A 25,346-nucleotide genomic window follows, 5' to 3' on the forward strand; every position below is an offset into this window, starting at 1 on the left:
TGTGCCGTGTCCGGTGTTTGTATGGCACTGGCTGGGTATTGTGATCCAGGCTGTTTGGACAATATAAGCTTAGACTCAAGGAAGAGGAGAGGGTGGTGGTGGTGGTGCAACATCTCCATCTAGTGGATAGAAGCTTGGTTCATGAGAGCAGGCAAGGGAGATCTGGAATTGTGGTACAGAGAAGAGTGATACAATTGACACAAAAAAAAAGTCCCGACAAATAAGGAAGTCACACACTGTCATATTTGGTTGGACCACCTTTAGCTTTGATGGCATTTGACGTGGCAGTGTTTCAAGAAAGCGTCTGCAATATCAAAAGAACCAGTGTTTTATTCATTTTTCACCAAAATCTTGTATTGATGATGGGAGAGCGTGACCACTGTGCAAAAACTTTCTCCAGCACATCCCAACGATTTTCAATAGGTTTCTGAATCTCGGCCTGCCCAACTGCAGCAATCCCAGATCATAAACAGTGAAGGTGGCCACTTTGTTTGGGTCAGGCAGTGTAGCTAAGCCATGGAAGTTTTTTTTTTTTTTTCATTAAAGGAATAGGCCACCGTTTTTACATACTGAGATATGCTCTTACCTCACTTTAGCCGAGTCTGGTCTTTGTCCGTGCGCTCTGCCAGGCAAACGGAGCACATACGCAGCCTCTCCCACATGTCACATAGCTCCAAAAAAGCTCACGATAGAAGCTACCAAGCTCTTCCACGTGTTCCCTATTTAAATAAAGTTACGTGAAGTGTTTTCATGCGAAGTATATTTACACAGAAATGTAACGTGTCGATTTTATAAGAAAATAAAAAGGGGGACTATATTGTGAGGCGTAATGATACGAGGAGCAAAACGTCCGCGCAGTAACTCCTAAAGGTTATTGACGGAAGTGAGCGGGGGAAGCGTATGTGCTCCGTTTGCCTGGCAGAGCGCACGGACAAAGACCAGACGGGGATATATTAACTCGGCTAAAGTGAGGTAAGAGCATATCTCAGTATGTAAAAACGGTGGCCTATTCCTTTAAGTAGGGAGATTTTTGATCAGGTTTGTTTAGTCAGCTCACAAAAAGCAATGTTGTAAATATGTATTATTGCAAAACCTGTATGAGCCACTGAGCTTACAGTTCATTGTCTGCGCTCCCCTAGTTACAAAGCTAATCAGCTATGTGCTAATTACCGTCCATTGTGCAGATATTTTACAAGAAAGAAAATACTCTGGAAAATATGTCTTTTATAACTTTTTCAATATTTTATAATTTTTCAGTTTAAAACATTCTACACAAATCTTCAATTCCACTGTGTGTGTTATATGTCTGATTAGCTAGCTAGCAGATTTTCCTTTCTTTCTTTTTTTGAAATTGAAAATAAATGGGACATTCAACATCCGGAAGAGGATTAATTATAAGAGTAACAGAATATCAAATGTCCATGGTTTACATCTGGTAGAGCTGACAAGTTAAAGCCATGCACTGCATAAGATTTTATGCAATAAATAATGTTGAAATACAAGCATTTATTTAATTACAGATATTTTCATAATTGAAAAATACCTTACAAGTGCACAAACAAACATGAGCGTCTGCTGTGAGCTCTCCTAAGACACGACTGTAACTTTACCGGGAGTGGGTACATCTCCATGGAGATGTTGACTAAATGTCAAATGACATTTAAAGAGGTTAGGTCTTCATCTGAGTCCAGTCTTTGATTACTCACTGCAGAAATAGCATTTTCTGTGTCGAGCTGGTCATTAGGAGCCTGTTTTGTACCAACAGTATAGTCCAAAATGTTACGCAGTGTGCCTTTAAAGCAGTACTAAGTAACTTTTCCCCCTAGAGGCCATTAGTGCAACTGCAGGTGTAGTAGCAAGTTACGATTTTTTAACGTATTAATTGCCTTGGAGAGTAAATACTACACTGACAGGAAATGCGAAGGGACAGAGGGCTACTGTACATCCAATTATACAATGGAAATATTTTTTTTCACTCAAACTTGGCTGTAAATACTATTTAAAGTGACATTAGCCCGCAGTTAGCTTTGCCCGTTAGCATGTTAGCTTCTTCTTCGTGATTCCATTAGTGTGTATTGCTTTCTCCGCACCGGTGGCAGTCAAGTCGCAAACATGGTTTTCTGGCCAGAGACACCAGGGGGAGATGACAGACCCTCCAATCATCCCATAAACACTTGTATTACCCCCACAGGGACTACGAAAAGGATTTATTAAGGTAAACACGTTACTTAGTACTGCTTTAACTGAACTGAATATTATTCATACAATATTATGCTGGTTCAAAGATAGTCCTGAGATAAGTATTTACAATGGTTTTATGTATGTGCGAATAAACCAATTTTTATTTTTCTTATGTAAAATAGTTGAGTGAATATTAAAGGCTACATGCCCGATTCTTTTGATAACATTATGAAAGAGGAAGCCACAAAATCAGAATGTTACGTTGTGGTCCAAACACATTCCTAACTTTCCCAATTCTACACAGGGAAGAGTTTATCCCTATTTAAAGTGCATATGACACATAGACACAATGTTAGCTAAAACATTGTTAACACAATTATATTTAAGATTTTGCTAAAAAAAATCATAATAAAAAAAATACAACCCAATAATGTTTTGTTTGACACTTTTTGTGATGTTTATAGTTTCACTTCCTTATTGGACGCTGACAGGAAGTGACATAGATAGAGGCAAACAATTTGTCGTGCCGACCACTTTATGTCAATGGGATATGAATCAAACTGCTCTATCTGTGTCACTTCCTGTCAGCAGCTTAAAAATTAAAATACAAAACACATTTTCTGCAGAACATTATTACAATTTCTGCTTCACTGAATAAAGCGGCTAATTATGAATAACAACAGATGTTATCCATCTAAATAAGTCATTCAAAAGCATTAAAACCTGTCACGTGAACTTTAACAATTTGCTGAAGCTGATTGAAAATATGAAATACAACCATTGCAATAAGTTTAGGAAAACTGTCAGATTTAGTCAATGAACTGAAGCACTTATTAGCTAAATTAGATTTTTAGCAAATGTGCATTATTACTGTACATTATAGCCTCAAATGATTTACCCCTGTAACCTTCCGTAATATCTCATGCAGGTTTAGCTGAAATGATTCTGCATTCTGCGTTTGTTTATGTAATTTTCTACAAGTGCTCAGTGGTCTAAGTGGATCTTCTTTACTTTTCAAAACAATACACATTCTTGACATTGAAGCAACGCGTCTGAAGAATCCAGCCAGACGGCACTATCAGAAGACCTGACCATCAACGTCTTAACTATTACACTATCAAACTCAAGTGCCTCTTCTGCCCAAGTCAAGAGTTCTCAAAGAAAACCATTAAACGGACCTCGGGGCGAAAACAGGTTTTGCCAACTTCTCTCTCCAGGGTCAAGAATGAACTCAATCGCACAAACAAGACAGTTATTTTTTATTTATTTATTTCCTCGTAAATTTGACACAGTTACACTATATAAAAAGCCACAAAGGACGCGGCGGACACAAGGACACTTGGATTTGAAGGGGACGAACGCACACTTTCAGGCTACTCCACTTCTTTTTTTTTGTCCGTTTGAGAGAAGACAGCGGCGTTTCGCGAAGGTTGTGCGGTTACGGGGGACCTTTGATGTACGAAACACTGTTGAGAAAGTTATTTTGTCCAAGGAAAACACAGACACGTGGGCATCCAACGTGACCAGCAGCTTACACACTAGCAACAGGTCTTTTGATTTACACATTATGCAAACAGCTAAGATTTGCATTACAGATTTTCCCTCAATCGATAGGCAGAGATGGTGAGCAACCAAGTAACCAAGCAAAATGTCTGCTGTGGGTGACAAATATATTCAAAGGAAACTATGTGCAAACCATTCATTGTTACGAAAGAGTCACGTTTTGGAGAAATGGCTGTTTGTTACTCAGTGAAAGATTGATAACTGTAAACTTATAGGCCATAATTGGTTTCTCGTGGGATTATCAAAATACCGATACCAATTTGAGCAGGTAACAGTACAGTCATTTCATCATTCGCAATCCACAACATGTGATGCTACTTGGCCATGAATGTCCAAAGCAAAAAAATAATGAAATAGGTCAGTTACTTTCAGGAAGGCCTTGATCTTTACGACAAGGAACATAGAGGTAAAAACTAAAGCAACTCCTGTTATTCTATGTTGAAAATCGCAATATATAATGTACACAATAAAGGTACAGAGACAGGAATCAGTACAGGCTGTCACGTTTTCACCCAATTGTTTGAGAATAGTGACAACAAAGGCCGTAAAACTCCTCGACCATCAACAGGATCGGGTCTCGTAGGCCATTGTAAAGAACTGCTACAGCGCAAGGATTTAAAAGCACCTTGTATTTTCAACTGAAACTGTTAAATGTTAAGAAAAATAGGACTCTGTAAAACTCGTCTAGCTGAAAATAAATCATCAGGTGTATTGGGATTCATGAAGAAAAATAAGACAATATATATGAGTATAAGACATGATTCAAAGTTGTTTTTGTTGTATCCTCTGTGGGAGCTTCCGATAGCGACAGGAACTGAAGGGACGATATTGCGCCACTAGATGGTGCTGTGTATTTGCCCGTAAAACCAGAACGCTCTCCTCTCCCCTCCCTGTGCTCCTGTCTGAGCCTCTCTCTCTCTGCCTCGCTCCCTCCCGCCGTGGTTCTACTTCATTGGCGATGCCTGAGTTTCACCTGCCGCGGTGACAAGCTCCATGAGGCTTCCCGAGGCCGGACGGTCCACTCCCGTCGCCCAGCTGAAGAACAATCTGAGACAAACGGGAGAGGAAAGACAGTTGAGTTACAGCTGTGTCAGTGAAATGGTAGGTATACGGTACACTTGATTGACATAGTTAGCTGCAAATATTTGAGATCTAAAGCGAGAATGTGATTTTCTATGAGCTCACAGTGGTAGTGTTAATGGAAAAAAAAAACATATTGATCCGTCTTTCAAAAGCGAAAACAAGGATGGTGGAGCAAGCGGGGCGAGTATTAGTTTCACTTCTCATCCATTCGACTCACTCGGCGATGTACTCCAGCGGCGTCCAGGAGCTGTGGTCCGCGTTTGGCATGAACTTCCTGTTCATCGGCGTATCCAAGGTGACCCTGCAAGATGAAGTCAAAAGGGAGGGCGGGAGGGGCTTAAATACTGCACTGTAGACTGGATTTGTGACCGCAGAGCCGTTTCATTACTCAAATCTAGGGCTGGGTACAGCTACATTTTTATCAATATCAGTACTTTAACGATACTTAGTCTTCAATATCAGTGCCTGAACCGATAAACTAGAAATACTACAATGTTTGTCATCTAGAGCCAGAAAATTATGTGTGGCAGATCTGCACAATTACATTTTCAGGTTAATCTCCAATGTCAAGGTGTGTGAAAAATGGGGAATCATTAAAAGGAAAAAAAATGTCCTTGATATTGTTGCAAAAATAGATGTCTGCATGCATTGTTAAGTTCATAAACAATCACTGGACCCATTCGGAGCAGTTCCATGTGCAAAAAACGTTTATTACGACACCATAAAAGCTGGGGTACCTGATTTTTTTGTGTTGTGGATTACATTTATTTATCTTTGGGGTGGCCGCCCCTGCTTCACCTTCAATACTTTTTTGCCATACCAGACAGGTATTTTCTTTCTTACGTACAACAAAAATGTCTAAAAAGGGAGTAATGTGCCCAATAGTGTGACGATGATAATTTGGCAAAACATTGTGCAGCCTTAGAAAAAAAAGAAGAAAAAAAAAAGACCTTTTCTGTTTTATAATTTACATAAACATGATTTATAAAGCGATTATGAACAGTAGGTTTGTGTTCATGTCACAACACTGGAGAGAAAATCAAACCCATCTTTATAACTCAGTAACGCCAAACAACTAAACCGAGATGACACTGTTCCGAAACGTGGAGGGTTAACACATGATGGCAGTGCATGGTGTACAGCGAGGACGGCAGCAGAAAATGCAAGTCATGGGCTAATGCTGAACAGATGTGACAGGCGCCTCAATGAGAGAGAGAGAGCTGCTGGTAAACACGGCCAAACAGAGCTACATACTCCCCGCAAAAATTGCCTTCTCATCGTGACACTGCAGAAACCGGGGGTAAATCCAATATGCGCACACGTAATGCAAAATGGGCCTTGTGCGTCATACGCCGGAATATATTCTGTAGATTAACTTGTAGGAGACTTCTCAGCACTAATCTTGTCAAACTTTTCTTCACATTGCACTACGAATGGCTCGATGTTGGCCACGTCTGTTTACAGCCCAGTCCGAAAACCTCCCCTTGGGATGTGTTTCAGTTGCATGATGTTTTTCAATTACTGTGAAGACTTAAGACTTACAATACAAAAAAAAAAAAAGGATATTCTTTTTTTTAATGCTTAACTGCTATGCCAATGTCTCCAGATATCATCACTTTGGACCCATGGCTCATTTTATTTATTGATATTTAACCAATAAGAGGAGGACATAAGATGCTTCCTTTACACCGTTTACACCGACAATTCCCACTGCCGCCTGCAGAGGGTAAAACCCAAATGAGGTGTGTCCTTTGCACATCACTCCGTCATTTTAAGAAATAAACCTTTAAAAAAAAAAAGATCATAGCGAAGGTGCCCGGAAGTAGGTTTATAATCCACATTTCTGCACGGTCTGTCCACTTTGAAATATATTTGGAAATGAGCTTTTTAAAAAAAATTAAATAGAAGAACATCTTACAGTCGGCAGCTCAAACCCTAGCCCTTGCCAGTCAGTCACAATGCTGCAAAGACATTAGGTTTATTAACAGGATTTTGTACCATTATGAGAGCTAAGACAAACTTTTCGGGCTCCACCTCTCAGTCTTTCTGCCGACTAAACGAGGAGTGAGTAACTGCCAGAAAGCGTTCAATGCTGTACAGCAAATAAAACCTAAAACACCAAAGGCATTTCATCGGTTCACCTTTGTAATTTGCCTTCATGAGCACCAGTGGAAAAACTCTTAAATTGTGTTCACAAGTCATTATCTACAGTCCACAACTATTACTGAAACTATAAGAGATCTTAGGACTTCAACACATTGCTTTTATTAAACAATCGGTCGTAATTTGTACAGTGCATCGGTAATGTTTAAAATGAAGATGTGTAGTACTTACGGTAGAATGGCTACAGCTGCGGCTTCTGACGGCATCCCACTGTTTTTGGCTGCAAGGCTCTGACACAGCTGATGGACAGCAGCTTTGGCCATGCCATACCCCATCATACCTGGGAAAAAAAAAAAAAAGTTTTAGATGTTGAGATGAGGGGACTTTCACAACATGGAGAAGAAGAAAACTCTTTTCTTCCCAGTCTGAATGCTGTTCTTCTGTGGATAATGCAAAACGAGACGAAAGATGGAAAGGAGTCACTGTTCTGACGTCAGGAAATAATCTCTATGTGAAGACAACACTGTAAGGATTGAGAGGCTGGGCAGGTTTTTCAATTGGCCTGGAGTTCCCTCTGCAGGCAGCAGTGGGAATGACAAGTTCATGAATTGGAATGCCAGTCAGAAGCAATTTTGGGTGCACAATTGATTCAGTGATGGATTATGAGCTTTAAAAACGTGAAGGACTGTTTTGTTAATGCAAGAAACACAGATTGGAGTGCTTCAGCAGTAAAAGAAGAACCAAATGATATGGACGACTCAAAACAGTGACAACGGCGTGAGTTTCGTCATACAATAAAACACACATAAAATGGTGACAAGCTCATAAAAGTCAATTTTACATGATAAACATACTCCTGATTGTCTCCATTCAAAGGACAAACAGCGCTCATTCTAAATCATGATTTGTAACAATGTTCCAAACTTTCCATCGACATCCAGTCCCATTTCCGGTCACAATCATTCAGAATTGAATGACTTAGCTGCCAAATGACAGTGTCACCATTCTCTTAGTAAGGATTAAACAACGAGGAGCCGTGCATTAGACAGTTATAATGCACGACGCGGAGTCAAGAACACCACTCCGCGTAGTGCATTATAACCGTCTAATGCATGGCTCCTCGTTGTTTAATCCGCTTATACCATGGTCCAACAAACGTAACATTTATAATAAATATTTGTTTCATTTACTAAAGTCACTAAATATGCCAGACCATCGGGACTATTTTCTGTGGGTTATTAGCCGGTCACTGAAGGCTCGTCTCAGAGAGAGTAATTCTCCGCAGCTATTACGAGGATCTCAGTCAGACGCAACGAAACAACATAAGCACAGAATCACAACACAACAGGACTAACCCGGCACTTTTCCGTGGAAGTAAACACCGATGTGCGGCACTCACGGGCAGGAGTTATTTCACTTTTACGCTGTTCAACCTGAAGCTTGCTAGCTAGCTCAACGAGCTCAACTGTTTATGGAAACAGCTGCGGTGGAGTCGCTCACACCTGGGCCACACGAACTGAAACTTTTATGTTTGACTTTACTAATCCAGACAAATATGTTTAAATGCTGGGATAATTTTATGTATGCCTGAAAATCATGAATAGTGCCTTAACCATTTTCAATAGAAATGGACAGCTCATATTTTATTAACAGTAGCTAACCTAGCTGCTCACTCTCCTCTACTTCCCATTTATAAAACATTTTGTTTTGGCCAAAAATGTTGAAATTAAACAAAATCCATCATACGTTCCTGTCAGTCACTAATTACGTGTTTATCTGATTCAGCTGTGTCATGCGTTGCTATGGCGATGCCCACAGTGGAGTGATATCCCAGTGATTTAACTACCGGACTACGTGTGCGGTTATACGAAAATAATGCACGCTTGTTAGCCCCCACCAGCCAATCAGAATCGAGTATTCACCCAGACCATGGTATAATATTCATTAATTTATGTGCTTATGTTTAAAGAGATCCAACACAATCCAGTCGTATACTAACTTTATTAACAAAATCATTTAGAACAGCGTGCTATGCTAGCCCACCTGATCCACCATGCTGCATGATTCAACTGACTTTTGAACCCAAATGAGGTCAGAGCGTTGCAGTCTTTTTATTAATGCGTAATCCTTTAAGCTGCAGTGCACTCAGCTCTACCTATTACTACACCCGCCTGAACGATGGCCTTAACAGCTCTTGTGCATCTGGAATCACTACTCTCCTCTTAAAACATCTACCGGAGGAATTCCAAGCATCTGTTTCCCTGTTCCTAAACCAATCCCATGACAAGCACGCCAAATTGTCCTACAAACAAGTGACCAATAGGAACAAGGGGAGGTGGCAGGGCTTTTCCTACACGCGCTCAACAAATCAGGATTTACAAAAAAAAAAAAAAAAAAAAAAGGTGGTGAAGATTTGGTCTAGACTGGGAGGCGTCTGGAATCACCCAAAGCCCTTATTAGCAAAGAAAATTATACAAAAAGAAATGGTTCGAATGATTACTTTACTCATTTGGGCATGACATCTGCAGTTATTGGCTACTTTCGAGGTTAGAATGAGGTCAGGCGAGGATCAATGCAAAAATCAATACATCACAATGTTGACGTTGAAGCGCCATTCATTCTAATACATTATAATGGCCGTCCCAGAGGCTGTGCACGGCTCCAATGATTAGATGTTAAATTACACATGATGTGAACACTAAAGACGTCCTGATGGAAACCTGTTCCAATAACTCTGTATGTAGAGGATCTGCTTTAGGTCAAATAATTGAACAATAATCATGTAGGACACAGCATCAAAAGCTTTCTTAAATCTTAAATCTTAAATCGTCTTCAGATCTTTTTCAAAAAAGCGGCCTGACGCAGAGACAGAGCATTCCATAGTCTGGGGCAACAGACTATAAGACCCGAGGGGACCCATCTTTTCTTAGTCTTAGGGACTAGTACAAGCAGTCTTAGGGACTAGTACAAGCAGGTTCTGGCCAGTGGACCGAAGAGTGCGGCCAGAGGAGAACGGGCTCAAAAAGGTCCAGGATGTACTGTGGGGCCTGACCGTTAAAGGCTCTGAAAGTCGGCACTAAAATCTGAAAATCAATCCGGAATTTTACAGGGAGCCAATGGAGAGCCGACAAGGCTGGAGTGATATGAGGCCTTCAAGGGCACCTGTTAAAAGTCTAGCAGCAGAATTTTGAACAATTTGCAGTTTGTTCAGAGCAGTCTTATGCAGACAGGTAAAGACAGAGTTGCAAATGTCAAGTCTTGCTGATATGAAAGCATGAATCATCATTTCCAGGTCCTTTTTGAATTTTAAAAGATGTTCCTGAGATGATTAAAGACATTTCGGATGAGCTGTTTTAAGAGCGTCTCCAACGTCATGCCCTTGTCAAACACAACCCCCAGGTTCTGAGGCTGGATTTGACAGAAGAGCCAAGAGAGCAAAGGGGCTGTTTGACCAGCGGGATCTTGTGGTCGAGATCAAAGATTAGCGTTTCAGTCTTTTTCTGAATTTATCTGCAAGCAGTTAGTGGCCAGTCTTTGATGGAGGACACACACACACACACTAAGACAATGGAACTCGTCATCATTAAAAGAACAATACAAGTGGACATCGTCTACATAGATATTATATGATACATCCTTGAAACAACCGATAATTTGACCAAGTGGCAAACAAAATAGGACCCAAGACTGACCCTTGTGCCACACCGCAGGACAAAATGGTCACATCTGACGGTACAATGTTTACGCTAACGTTAAAAAGGTGTGTATACTTGAAACAAAATCTGGCACATGTGGATCAGAATCTTAGTCAGGAACACATCGAGGAAGAACGGTCAACCACACTTCTACTGAGTGTACTGTTTCGTACATTATTTCGGGACAGTTGCGTTTCCTCAAAATCCATGAAAAACTGCTCATAGCTCAGCAGCAGCAGAAGAAAAATACAACTAAAATAGACAAGACAAAATGAATGAAACAAAATACAGTTCGACATCGTTTTGTCGAACGTAAATTTACTCTCCAGCGCGCGCTTTGAGGTCTGAGGGCCAGCTCCAGCTTGTGGTTCCTAGGACGAACCGTAAAACCAGAGGGGACAGAGCGTTCTCCGTTGTCGGCCCTAAGCTGTGGAACGCTCTGCCCCTTCACGTCCGAACGGCCCCCACCCTGGAGTGTTTTAAATCTCGTCTTACAACACACTTTTATTCTCGGGCTTTTAACACCGCGTGAGTTGTGTGGTCCTCTGTGTCTTTTATTTTCTTTTATTGTTTGAATTTTCTTTTATTGTTTTAACAAATTTTATTAAATTTCTTTTATTATTGCATCTTATTTATATTTTAAACCATTTTATCGTTTTAGCTGAATGTATAGTTTGGTTTCACTTGATTTTATTATATTTATTTATTTTGTATTCCTATATTGCCGATTTTATGTGCAGCACTTTGGAAACACTTGTTTATAAAATGTGCTATATAAATAAAGTGGATTGGATTGATTGGATCGTTTTGATGAGGGAACGTGAAAACATGGTTAAACGCTCAACATAAAGTTTATTTTGTGTGATACGTTGCTGTATTTGAAGGAAAAGACAACAAATTGCCACAAACAATTTCTCTTAAAAAGTTCTGATAAACTGCCAATAAAACTCAGCAAGAGATCATTTAGTAAAGGATATACACTGGCTTGTTTGATCAATGGGTATTTCTCTCCACTTCTTGCTCTTCTTTTTAGTAAATTGTATTGTTTGAAAAATCATTCATGTCCTACTATCACAGAACAGTACGAGGAGAACAATGGATAGCTGCTGCCGTCCGCACTTTTAGTTAAAAAGAGAGCCTGTCCATGTGGATGAGGTGTGGGGCCGTAAATGGCTGAGTCATGCCTCTGTAAGCCCGGGCCAAAAGCGCTTTGAGGCCCACTGCTGAGACAGGGATTGCATTGATTTAAATCTAATCACATGTTCAGGTGGACTGGGGGTGGACTGGGGAAGAGCTAGTTGGTTGGTTATCACATGGGGTCTATAACCCACCCATAGAATCTGGTCACATGGGGGTGGGTGGGGAGGAGTCTCAAGAATACGGTAATGGCATTGCGAGTCCATGGGTGATCGTTCCCATCCCTTGTTATTTATTCCACAAATCCATTTTATCTACTTATTCCCTCACGATGCTATGCTCTCCCCTTCCCCTTTCAAAACCCTTCGATTACTACCTTTATTTGGATTGGCAGCTTGGACAACAAAACTCTCTCTGCAAATTAAGTCTGCCAAAAGTCAAAGCTTGTGCGGGAAAGTGAAGTGACGTCGGGTCAGTCGGGGTCGGCGTAATGTGGAGAGTAAACACAAACCTCCAGTCCCCGAGAGTGCGGCTTTCGCTCCGGCCAGAGTCAGCAGTCCTCCAGGTTTGAGATGCAGCGCGGCGAGGTGACTGGAGATGGTGGACGTCCACACACTCTGCTTCCACATCAGGTCGGAGTTCTTGTATAAATCTGGGGAATACGAAACCGTTTCATTAATAGCTGTGAAGCAGTCTTGACCTAATGGTACATTTTTTATTATCTACACTAGAGGTCTCAGGGTGGGGCTGATTATGTGATTTGGATTATATTACAATGTTTAAGGCCTAGTTCATGGTGTTGAAAAAAATCCTAATACATTCCTCTTGAAAAAAAAGAAGAAAAAAAAAAAAGCATGAGATACTAGCAAAACCGAGACACTCAAATATTTTATCAAGTAAGTAAAGTAAGTTATTTGTTCAAGTGGTATAGATACAGACGGCATCTCTGGAATCGCCCATATATGGTCATTTTTGAAAACAGTTAAGGGGGAAAACAATTTTGAAAAAATGTACATTTTCTCTAATTATTCAAAAACTACTGTAACAAATGCTGAATTATGAATATAGTTTTCTACTAAATAATGATACAAAGACATGGGGAGGAGCAAAGTGGTTCAACAGCCCATAAATACATGAATAACGGAGAATGTTAACTTGATGCTACATGTTAGCATCGGGCTAATGCTAACGGTTAGCTAGCGCTTGCTACAACTGCCGTTTTTTCACTTCTATTGAACAATCTGCTGTGAGAAAATATCCTTATGGGCCCGATTTACACTTGACTTTATTTGTATGTGATAAATAAGTTGATATTCCACCAGAAAATGGCAAAAAAGAGGGAAAATTGTGTTTCTCTAAAGATTCCATTTTTCCCCCTTGGTGAAGCCACGCCCCCTTCTATGACGAGATGCCGTCTGTATCTATCAGTACCGACAGCGTAGGATTATGGCGTTGGTCTGCAGCAATGAAACAATTTCTTTCAATTCCTTTTAGGTGATTAATTTACTGCTTTGTGTGCTGAATTAAACATTAGCACACAAACATGAATAATATCTTTAAAAGGTTTGTCAAAACAATTTGAATAATGCATTCTTGTGTTAAATGATAGTCAGCTGTCGGTAATATATAGATTTTTAAGAAGTCGCACGTAACGCCTTTGCAGAAACGCAAAGAACAAAATAATGAATAATGAATAATTAAGCCGGCTGTACCAACCCGAGCAGCGGTTTTGCGAGATAAAAATAAAAATTAGGTTCTAAATGTCATCTGATAATGGCGACAGTAAACAATGTTGAAAGGCTGACCTTTGGAGCTGCAGTTTCCTCCTGCCCATCCTCCAGCCACACACAAGATGGCATCTACCTTCTGTTCCCCCAGCAACGCAGACACTTCTGTCGTCACCTGCAACGCCAGATGTTATCACATTTTAATAAACGGCCACTCAACTACAGGGTACAGAAACATCAGCGCAAGAGAGACATTCAGCAGATTGTAGAGGTTGAGGCATAGACGCTGTGTTTTCATTTTAGCAGTTTGCAATGTACTGTAGTAAGTGATATCTTGGGAGACTTTCACAACAACGAGCAAGCAGCATTTTTTGCAAACAAGTATGTACATCTCATCTAAGGTGCTCCTCAAAAAGAGAATAAAATTTGAATAAAAATAAATAAATAATTACATTGTAATTATGTTGCAAACATTTCACCAACACTTTTACTATGTGTTAAAACCGGTGCAAGGCAAAGTTTATCTCTGTGTGCCCACTTCTGCAGCTTACACTTTGTCCTTGTGCAAGATTAAATTAAGGCAATCAAAGCTATAAAGGCTATACATCATGCAATGTGCTTCATTCATTTCCACGCACGCACACCAGCTGTCATATAAAAGAGAGATGAAAATAATACATAATAAATCTCACCTGTCCAGCCTGTTCAGTGAAAGATTCACTCATTTTGACGATGACATTCTCGTCTGCCTCCTCGTTAGACGCCATATCGATGCTGGCAACCCACTGCAATATAAAATAAACAAACAGTGACAGTGACAGAGAGAAAAGTGACATGTTAGCATAGCAGCCCGGTTAGCATGAGGGGGCTTTAGCCGCTGCACGTACCCAGCCTTTGGACCTGAAATGCTGCACGATCCTGGAGCCCAGAGCCCCTCTCCCTCCGTAGACGATGACCCGGTGAGCAGCCATGTTGTAGCGGGGATTAGCAGCAGGTTAAGCGGGGAGAGAGTGAGTGGAGGCTGGGGGAGAGAGGAGCACAGGCTAAATACATGGAAGAGGGGGCGGACACATGGGCGGGCGGTGTCGACACGGATTGAGCAACAGGTCCATGGAACTAATGCTGCGTTCACGGGTACTTAGTAATTCCACCTATGTTGTAGACTGTAGAGCATGTATGGAGCTCAGTGAATGTTTTAATTAAAGGCAGGCTGCCAACTCCTTTTTATGTATACTTTTGGCATTAACCTTTTACGTTTTTTTTTTTTACTTTTAATTTGACGTGCTTGCAAAACAAAAGTGACATGATAAACCGCTGAACATCCAGGGGGAGGACATTGAGGAGGTGGACAGTTTCAAGTACCTGGGTGTTCACCTCAACAATAAACTGGACTGGTCCCACAACACCAACTCCCTGTACAAGAAGGGCCAAAGTCGCCTCCACCTTCTGAGGAGACTGAGGTCCTTCGGAGTGAGCAGGCCTCTGCTCAGGACTTTTTATGACTCTGTGGTCGCCTCTGCTCTCCACTACGCTGCCGTGTGCTGGGCCCCGGGCAGCACAGAGCGGGACAAGAACAGACTGAACAAGCTGGTCAGGAGGGCCAGCTCCATCCTGGGCTGCCCCCTGGACTCTGTGGAGGAGGTGAGGGACAGGAGAGTGTTAGCCAAGCTCACCCCCATCATGGACAACACCTCCCACCTACTGCACGGGACTGTAGAAGAGCTGAGCAGCTCTCTCAGTGGCAGACTGAGATACCCTCAGTGCAGGACGGAGCGCTACCGCAAAGCCTTCATCCCCACTGCTGTCAGACTGTACAACAAGACTGTAAAGTAACATGTGTTTTAACCCCCCTTGCAAAACTATGTGCAATAATCTATGTATCAGCTGCACTTTATTCCTTGTACCAGCATCACTTATTGACCACCTGCACTAGGACTGTAACTTTACACCCCGATATTTTACTTATATAACCTGTTCTAATTTTTATCCAGGTGGGTGTATTGCACCTGATTTCCTATTTGAAACTGTGCGTACTGTAAATGTGATATGCAAATGAGTTTACTGCGAGTGCACAGGCTGCGAACAACTGCTGCTGCTGCTCTGCTTCCTGACTGCTTTTGAGGCCATTATATATAGTCATGATGGATAAATGACAGATATGACCAAATATGTTATTATTACTTATTATTATTACAGAGGCCATACCGCCTTTGCTCTGCCCAATCCCGTCAGACCTTGGAAGCTAAGCAGGGAAGGGCCTGGCAGGACTTGGATGTGAGACCGTTTAGTAACACCAGGAAGCCTAGCGAATGTAGTCCGTGATTGAGTGAGTGGTGGTGGTCGGAGGGGCCGATGGCGCAGACTGGTTGCCTCGGTTCCGTCAGTTAACCCCAGGTCAGCTGTGGCTACAATAGTAGCTTACCACCACAGAGTATGGAGTGAACGAATAGTGCAATGTATAGCGTCTTTGGGTTCCAGAAAAGCACTATATAAAACCAATGCATCATTATTATTATTATTATTATTATTATTATTATTATTATTATTATTATTATTATTATTATTATTATTATTATTATTATAGCAAATCAGCCTTCTTATCTAAGGTACTGTGCACAGGGCACAGTCATGGAAAACTTTCACAAAAAGTAACCAGCACTGCTGAATGCGTGTCTGAAGATTATGAGGATTTGATCATGGACTGAAACGGAAAAGGGCACCGCTGAAACACGCGCACACTCGGCTCGCTCCGGGATGTTTGATGGACAGCTGCAGTGAACCGCTCCAGTTCAACGTTATACGGATGAGAGCCAAGGAAAAAAAGGTTGTTTTCTGTAGGTGGAACCCCGCACACCATCAAAACAACCCAATTATTATCTTATCTTTGTAAGTGAGCCAGATGCAAACATTTTGAAAATATTACAAACACCACATTAATTAGGCCTGCTTCTCCAACATTGTAATTTCTTGTGCAGTTTGACTTAAAATTTTGCGCATCGTGGCAAAATTGCCTTTGTCTCCATATTCATCGGGACTCATGCACTAAGTTTGCGCTGCTGCCTTTTTTTGGAAACGCAAATATCAACATCTTTTTGCTCTACTTTAGTTCACTCTCCCATGTTTGTACGTGTTAAGTCTGGTCAGGTGATGGATTGCAGGTTTTTAAAGCAGAACTAAGTGCCTCAAGTCCCAGAGGCCATAAGCGCCACTGCAGGTGTCGTAGCATGTTGTGTTTTTTTACTCATTGTCTGTGAGAGTAAATACTAAAAGGGAGCGAGAGATATTGTACATCCAATTACACAATGGAGATCTTTTTTTTTTTTTTTTAACTCAAGCTTGGCTGTAAATACTGTTTAAGTGGCGCTAGTCTGCAGTTAGCTTTGCCCGTTAGCCTGTCAGCTTCTTCTTCGTCATTCCATTAGTGTGTATTGCAACTCCGACCCGGTGCAGGGAAGTTGCAAGGGTGATTTTCTGGCCAGAGACACCGGGGGAGATGAAAGACCCCGCAGATCATCCCATCAACTTACCCCAGAGGGACTACGAAAATGATTTATTATGGTAAACATGTTGCTTAGTTCTGCTTTAATCTCTGTGGAGGACAGTTTTGTGTTCCCTCTGCAATGAAATAAAAATAGGCTACTGGAAATACAAATTGAAGCGCTTCAGCAACAGAGAAACTATAAGTGAACAGGATTACACAAAAATGCGTGAATACTACTCCTTTGTTTCCTTTGAAGTCTCTCTGCCCAATTTTGTTTTTCTAGACGTAGAATAATAATCATTGACTACTTTTAGAAGTCTGTATTCTAAAAGCAGGCATTGTGGGAAAAAAAGAAAAGAAAAGTGAACCCAATAACAAAAGCATTTTTAGCGTAAATCACTAGAAGGCTATAAAATCTCCACTTTGCTTCCTGAACGTCGTAATGCTTATGAACCCATCACTGCCATGAAATTGGATGTTGGTAATGTGTTGTGCATATAGTTTATATTTTATTCACTCACTCCCCTTTCAGTGTTGTTGGCTAAAGAAAAAGAAAATACTGCGCAGGTAGTAGCGATGTTAAAGGGGGGGGAGGGGGTATTATGCAAAATCGACTTTTTCAAGCTTTACATCATGTTATTATGTCATTCCCTTATTAAAAACATGCCTGAAGTGTTGCCTTGGCACATTCACGTATTTTTGAGTAATCTGTAAAAACTCTGATGGCGGCCATTTTAGGGATAGGTTTGCCTGAGTCCTCCTAGGAACGCCCCCACCTCCTGGAGACGCCTCCGAGCTTTCGTCACCAGCCGAGTAACCAACCACTGCTCCTCAGCAGAGCCCCCTCCCCACTGATGCCACAGACAGCGTGTGGAGGGGGCGTGTCGGAAAGGGTCAGAGGTTCTTAAAGAGACAGAGGCCTATTTCAAGCCATTTGCTACCGCCATTTTGAAAGAGCAATTTTATACAAGGCAGTGATTCTAATTTACTGCATCTACAGACCAACAGGAAGTTTGGTCATCATTGTAGTGTGCTATAGACTGGTGCTATGTGATTAAAAAAAGCATAATACCCCCTCTTTAAAGGGGGGGTATTATGCAAAATCGACTTTTTCAAGCTTTACATCATGTTATTAAGTCATTCCCTCATTAAAAACATGCCTGAAGTGTTGCCTTAGCACATTCACGTATTTTCGAGTAATCTGTAAAAACTCTGATGGCAGCCATTTTAGGGATAAAACGCCTGATTCCTTCAGGAAACGCCTCCGACCTCCAGGATACGCCTCCAACCTTTCGTCACCAGCCGAGTAACCAACCACTGCTCCTCAGCAGAACCCCCTCCCCGCAGTGTCTAGCCCTAAGATGTAAACAGAGTCATCATGGAGGATTAGCTTCATGTGTTGTGAACCGGAGCCACAGCAGACTTTTACAAAGACACACATCAGTGTTTCTGTTACCGAAACACCCAGGATTAAAACCGGTGACAAGAACACTTATTTCAGTGTCTGGTTCTGCGCTGGGCCTTGATGATGCACAGAGCCTCCGGAGAAAGCTAATGCTAGGCTAAACCTCGAGTCATCACGTGAAAACGAGAAATATGCACAAATAAAGTCAATAAAACCACCACACACATAAAGAACCGTTTAACAATGATCACACACTGAGCCTGGCTTGTTGATTTGGAAGTTTATTGCTCACATTTCATCTACAGTGAGTCGTAGCCGAGTGGTTTTCTCCCGGAGCTAACAAGCTAGCTGCGACAAGCTAACGGGAAAATTCACTGAATACAAGCAGCATATTATGCATTGAAAACGTCACTAAAACAGGCAACTGCTTGAAGCAGCCTTTATGATGATCACACACGGAGCCTGGCTTGTTGATTTTGTAGTTTACTGCTCACATTTCATCTACAGTGAGTCGTAGCCGAGTGGTTTCTCCCGGAGCTAAGGCACTTGTTGCCCCCTCGAAATCACCAGGGAGAATCAGTCGGCTTTTCAAAGTTTATTTCAAGCTCAAATATTACAGAAAAGAAAAGGGTAAACATAGGTCCCCTGTGAACAAAGAATAAAATAGTTTAGCGTACTATGGATTAAGTTAAAATGGACAAACAGATAAAACGACACTTACACGTCCCAGATGTAACAAGGCTTAGGCCACGGCCCGACTACTGCGCCACAGCTTCTGCCCTGAGGCTGTGGGCCTAGCTCTTTTAAACTAGCGTAAACAGGTCACGTGATGGACGCGCTTCCGGTTGCAATTATAAAAAGACAGTGTTTAATTTAGCGAAAAGATGAATACTGTTATTTACAGTGAACCATTTACCAACAATAAGAAAGCGCTTAAATATTTTGTCGAAAATGGGCTAGCAACACCCTCCCCCACTAAAAATAATGTTAAACCAACATTCCCTTAATCCTACTGGGGGGTCTTACTTGACTTAAACCATAAATTGTAGCAAATAAACAATTTGAACCACAACAATACTTCACAAAAGAGTCCAGGCTAAATGAATAGTGTCCGTTATCCAAGAGTCCTTTGGCACGGCGGTACACACAGGTTTAACGGTCCATTTCCGTATTTGGGTAGATAGTCCGTTGAAGCATTGGTGGGCCCCAGAATCTTCAGAATTGACTCAAGGAAAATACCTTCTACCCAAGATTTTGTAGCAGCATAGCAAACCAACTTAACAAATAGCATGTACTACTTAAACAATAATTAAAGTACATTTACTACAATTGCACATATCTCTATTGCACACAAGCCACATACTTTAAAGTGCAAAGTGCAACTCAATTAGCAGGTACATAAAGTGCATGTTACTACTGCATTACGACTGGGAATTAAAAAGGATATAGGTTGGCCGAGGTGCTGAAGAAGCCGCCTTGGACCCTCGCTGGTTTGGACACACCGACAGGACAGGTCTGCACTTCCCGGACCGTGGGCTCACCAAGCTGGTCGTAGGTGTACACGCGCCTGGGCCGTCTGGTTCTGACAGGTCTTGCAGGTCCCTCAGAGGAATCCGAGGAGGATGCCTCTCGCTCAGATGAATCCGCTTCCCGTACTGGCTCTGGCTCCGGCTCAGGGTCAACCTCTGGGATCAGGATCACCACTTCAGCTCTCTCCTCAGCAGGTGCAGCTCCCTGTTCCGGCTGTCTTGGAGTGGGGACTCTCGGTTGGAACTCTCTGGCAGTTGGATTGAGCGGCTGAAAAACGGGTTGGGGTGGCATGACGAGATGGTAGTCTTCCTCACTAGAGCTCTCTGTACCTGCAGGCTGGATGTTGCACTTAACACTTGTCCCTCTTCCTGGCGACGTTCTGGTTCTCCTGCTTCTCCTTTTAGGGTTGGGGACGACAGGCGCTGGTTCAACCAGGTAAGGACAAGGTAAGAGTAAGTTTCTGTGCAGCACACGTCTTCTCCCTACAGCATTCAGAGGCTCAACCACATAGACAGGGCTTCCAGGGCCTTTGCTCTCCCTCACCACATGGACAGTGTCCTCCCAGTGACTGCGGAGCTTCCCCGGACCACCTCGAGGCGTGAGATTTCTCACCAATACATGGTCACCCGGGTTCAGCGTGGAGCTCCAGGCGCGCTGATTGTAATAATCTTGGCCCTTTTTTGCAGACTTCCTCATGTTCGTCAGGGCAATGGCATAGGCTTCCTGCATTGCCTCTCTCCACTTCTCCGCATAGCCAGCAGGGGTCTGTTTCTCTGCGTCACCGAGCTTCTTGGGAAACAAGAGGTCAACTGGGAGGGTTGGTTCACGTCCAAAAAGCAAGAAGAAAGGGGAGTACCCTGTCGCCTCGTGGATGGTGGAGTTGTAGGCATGAACTACTTTGTTGAGGTGCTCCTTCCATCTGGCCTTTTGTGTCTCCTCCAGTGTCCGCAGCATACTCAACAGAGTCCTGTTAAAACGTTCGGCAGGGTTAGCTTGGGGGTGGTAAGGTGTAGTGCGAGAGTGTTGAATACCACCATATTCCTGGAGCTTCCGAAACAGCTGGTTCTCAAACTCTCTTCCTTGGTCGTGGTGGATCCTGGATGGAAACCCAAAGCGTGGGATAAATTCGTCAAACAGCTTTCTGGCAGCAGTTTTCCCAGCCTTGTCTTTGGTTGCGTAGGCCTGAGCGTATTTAGTGAAATGGTCCACTAAAACCAGGATATACTCTTCCCCTCCGTTGCTTTTCTCCAGATGTAAAAAGTCTATTGAGACCATCTCGAATGGTGCAGAAGTTTCAATGCTTTGAAGTGGTGTCCTTGTGACTCTGTTGGGCCTTTTGTTTTTGATGCAGCTGCAGACACGTGTAACGTAGTGCTCCATCTCCTGCCTCATTTTTGGCCAAAAGAAGCGCTCTCGGGCCAGGGCCACCATCCGGTCAGCACCCAAGTGTCCCATCTCCTCATGGAGGTACTTGTACACCAGGGGCTTCAAGGGCTCTGGCACCACCAGTTGCAGCCTGTTGTTGGTCTTCCTCCACAGGAGTCCATCTTCACCCAGCTGCAGCTTTGGCCATTCTCTCAGGAGAACCCGGACTTGCTCACTCTCTGCAGCTTTGTCTCTGTACTTCAGGTAAGTGTTTTCTCTTTTCAGGTTGGAGACCCTCTGGATGGCTGGATCTGCATTCTGCTGGGCCTGGATGTCTTGGATGGAGAAGGGCTGAAGGGGTGGTACAGCACTGCCATCTGGTGGTAGGACATCCACATTACAGGTGACAGCAGAAATCCAGTTGATCTCACCTGTTTGGCTGCTTTTGACTGCTTTACAGATGCTGTCCATGACCTCCGGCTCACACTCTTCCGTGCACTCCTGCATGATGGTTTTGATGGGCTTAGGTCTGCGAGAGAGAAAGTCAGCATCTGCGTTAGCTGTTCCAGGTCTGTACTTGAGTGTAAATCTATAGTCTGCCAGCTCTGCAACCCAGCGGTGACCCGTGGCGTTGAGTTTTGCCGACTTGGTAACGTAAGTGAGTGGGTTATTGTCACTGTAGATTGAGAAGTGTGGCGCGTGGAACAGGTAGTCACGGAAACGCTCTGTGATGGCCCATTTCAGTGCGAGGAATTCCAGTTTTCCTGAGTGCAGCTTGTAGTTCTTCTCTGCAGGCGTCAGGGTTCTGGATCCGTAGCCAATGACTCTCAGTGCGCCATCTTGTCGCTGGTACAGCACAGCACCGAGCCCTTGCTCTGAGGCGTCAACATGGAGAATGAAAGGCTGCTCGAGGTCTGGATATGCCATAACAGGTGGATTTGTAAGTTGGTTCACAAGCGTCTCTAAAACTGCTCTGTGTATTTCTGTCCACTGAACCGGAAAGGAGGGTGGGAGCTGAGCACCTGAATGTTTTGTCCCCTTTTTGTGGCAGTGTTTTGGCTCACCTTTGGGCTTTGCCAGCAGCTCATACAGTGGCTTTGCAGTCCTGGAGAAGTCCTGGATGTAAGCTCTGTAGTAGCTCAAGAATCCCAGGAGCTTTCTCACCTCTCTCACTGTAGCTGGGGTCTGGTACGTGAGCGCCTTTACTGCCTCCACCTCTCTTGGGTTCATCCTGTATCCTTCTGCAGAGATCACACGACCAACATACGTTACTTGTGGCTTAAACAACTCACATTTTTCGGCTCTCAGCTTCATCCCACAGGCTCTCTGTCGCCGCAGGACTTGTCTGACGTTTTCCACATGTTGGTCAAATGTGCGGCTGAAAACAAGGACATCATCCAGATAGGGCACACAGACTTCATCCCTCAGATCTCCCAGGCATCCCTCCATGTGGCGTTGAAAAGCAGCCGGGGCATTTGAGAGGCCAAATGGGATCCTGGTCCACTCATAGAGTCCCCATGGTGTAATAAAGGCTGTGTATGGTCTGCTCTTCTCGCTCATGAAGCCTTGGTGGTATGCTTTGCCCTGGTCCAGGACGGTGAACCAGGAGTTTCCACCCAGGTTTTCCAGGATTTCTTGGATCCTGGGGATGGGATGACGGTCTGGCCAGGTCTTCTCATTCAGCAGCCTGTAATCAATGCATAACCGGAGAGTGCCGTCCTTTTTCCTGACGCAGACTACCGGTGAAGAGTAAGAGGAATAGGACTTTTGAACCCAACCTCTACTCAACAAATCCTGAATGTGAGCCTTGACTTCCTGATACAGGTGTCGGGGTATGGCATTGTATGTTCTCTGGACAGGAACAGAGTCTTTCAAATTAATGTCCATTTGCAAACCAGTGACACAACCAGCATCCCACTCATCTCTGGCAAACACGTCACCCTCCTCCACCAGCATCTGACGAACTCTATGCTGCTGCTCTGCCGAGAGGTGACTCAGATCTACAGGCGGGACCCAGGGCTCCCTCTGTGGTGCTTGACTGGGCTGCTCCGGTGAGGATGTGGCACTGCCCTCTGGTGACTTGGGCTCTAGTGGATAAACAGCATCAACACTGTGTAACCAGCCAAGCGTTGTGCGGCCACAAAGAGTAATATCACAGTCTGTTGTGTTTTCAACAGTTACCTTAATCCTCGTATTCTCTTGATGTTGAATGAGCTGCTCTCTTACTTTGAGTCCTGTGGGCCACGGTGTCTCCGGGTTAGGCTCCAACACGACGTGAGTTCCACAGAGCAAACCTTGCTGTAGGTAGTTGCATTGCACTTGGATGGCGTTCCTCTTTGGGACAGTAACTGGCATTCTTCCCAGACGAGCAATGTGGGGGTTGTTTTCAGGTGAAGGCTTCTGTAAAACAGTTAGAACAGCCCTCGCAGTTTCCTGACCCACATCAAGCGCTGAACAAAATCTCCTTACCATGTGACCAGAAGGAAAACAGCTTCCAAGACCCTCATTTGCCAAAGCCAGCTCCTCAATTACATTAAATCCAATAATAGGACGTTCCAGATCTGTAGAGGCAACTAAGATGGGAACAACTACTGGTTCATCACTCATCCCAGCAACAGCATCCTGTGACAGTGCAAACTTCACTTCAATCCAGCCCTGGTATGGAATCTTTGTCCCATTTGCTGCGGACAGATCCAGCCCTCCTTCTTCCAGTAACTCTTCCACAGGCCTCACAGTAACATGGGGTAAGTGTCTCTGCTTCCACTCATCCCCAATAATGGACACTTGTGAGCCAGTGTCCCACAGCACTTTGGTGTCAACATTGTTCATTGTGGCTCGAACAAGGCACCTCCTCCCCACCAGCTTAGCAGTTTGATGTTGTTTACCAGTGAGGGGCGCTGTGGTGCAGAATATGTCTGTGTTCTTACCAAGATGTACGCTGGTTTCGATCTTGTTGGTGGAGGCTGTGGTGTTCCTAGGCGCTCTGCGGCAACCAATGGCCCAGTGGTCTATGCTCCCACACTTGTAGCAGTGGTCGCATTTCCCCCCTGGATTGGTCCGCTGGCACTGGTGACACTGCCGGTTGGGGCGTGTCCTTGGTGGTGGTCTGTTGTAGCTGTGGCTGGCTTGTCCCCATGGTGGTAGTTGTCCGGGTGGCTGGTGCAGGCTTGACAGCTGAGTGGTGAGATTCTGAATGGCTTCACAGATTGCTTTGTTCCCCTGGTCTACTTTCTCCATCAATGCGTCATGTTTTTCAAACTTTTGCTTTTTATGACTGGTAGAGTTACTGTCATAACTGCTGCTCTCTGAATCAGTGAAATGTGGATCATTACTCACCGCTAACACCTTGGCTCTGGATTTGCTTGACAGCTTGCCCTTCCTCTCCATCTCCAGGTTGTAGGCGGCGGTCATTTTCTCCAGCAGAACTTCATCAGTTACTTTTGGATTTTGCAAATATGGCTTTAAGTCAATACGGATGGTGTTATCTTGGAGTCCGGTAAGTATGGTTTGCAAAAACTGATTTTGGATGAGCTCTGGGCTGTACTTCAAGCCAGTGTCTGCCCTTTCTGAGGCAAAGAGTATCTGTTGCCTCAAGTCCATAGCTCGAACTAAAAACTGGACTGGAGTCTCTCCGTGATCTTGTGCAGCACGAGTTAAGGAGTGGTACAGCTCATTAGCATCTTTTTCAACAAAATGAGTCCGCAATATTTGTTTCAGAGCTTGCAATGACAAATCATCTCTACTTTCCAGATAACTTCGCAGTTTTGTTCCTGGAATAATAGCTTGAAGGACTGCATCAATAATTTCGCATTCATCATATCCCTTCTTTAATGCTTTTGTAATTTGTCTTTCTAAACTTGCATATCCCAGCTTATCCGTTTGATTATGTTCACCAATTTGTCCATTAATTTTAAAGTCTTTTCTATACATTGGGTGAACAACAGTTTGAGTTCTTTCAGTCAAATTATTAACGGCAGTAAGCGTGGTGGCAGAGGTGCGTGGTCTTACCACATGTTCCGTGTTGCTGGGCGCAGTACCAGCTGTGTCCGCCAGAGGGCGGCGTGGCGACGTGGGAC

At 43.4% G+C, this 25,346-nt stretch overlaps 1 protein-coding gene across 1 annotated transcript; it reads right to left on the reverse strand.

Moving 5' to 3' along the window:
• Positions 1-4,003: 4,003 nt before the first annotated feature.
• Positions 4,004-14,604, reverse strand: qdpra (quinoid dihydropteridine reductase a). Its single transcript, XM_079557314.1, has 7 exons — positions 14,377-14,604; positions 14,182-14,274; positions 13,568-13,664; positions 12,274-12,414; positions 7,162-7,270; positions 5,045-5,128; positions 4,004-4,791 (listed from the first exon to the last, which is right to left on the reverse strand). Exons 1-7 carry the CDS (start codon positions 14,458-14,460, stop codon positions 4,689-4,691), a joined length of 711 nt encoding a protein of 236 aa, XP_079413440.1. The 5' UTR covers positions 14,461-14,604; the 3' UTR covers positions 4,004-4,688.
• Between the last annotated feature and the right edge of the window lie 10,742 nt (positions 14,605-25,346).

This window comes from Gobius niger (genome assembly GCF_951799975.1).
Source record: "Gobius niger genome assembly, chromosome: 5".
Classification (NCBI taxonomy): Eukaryota; Metazoa; Chordata; class Actinopteri; order Gobiiformes; family Gobiidae; genus Gobius; species Gobius niger.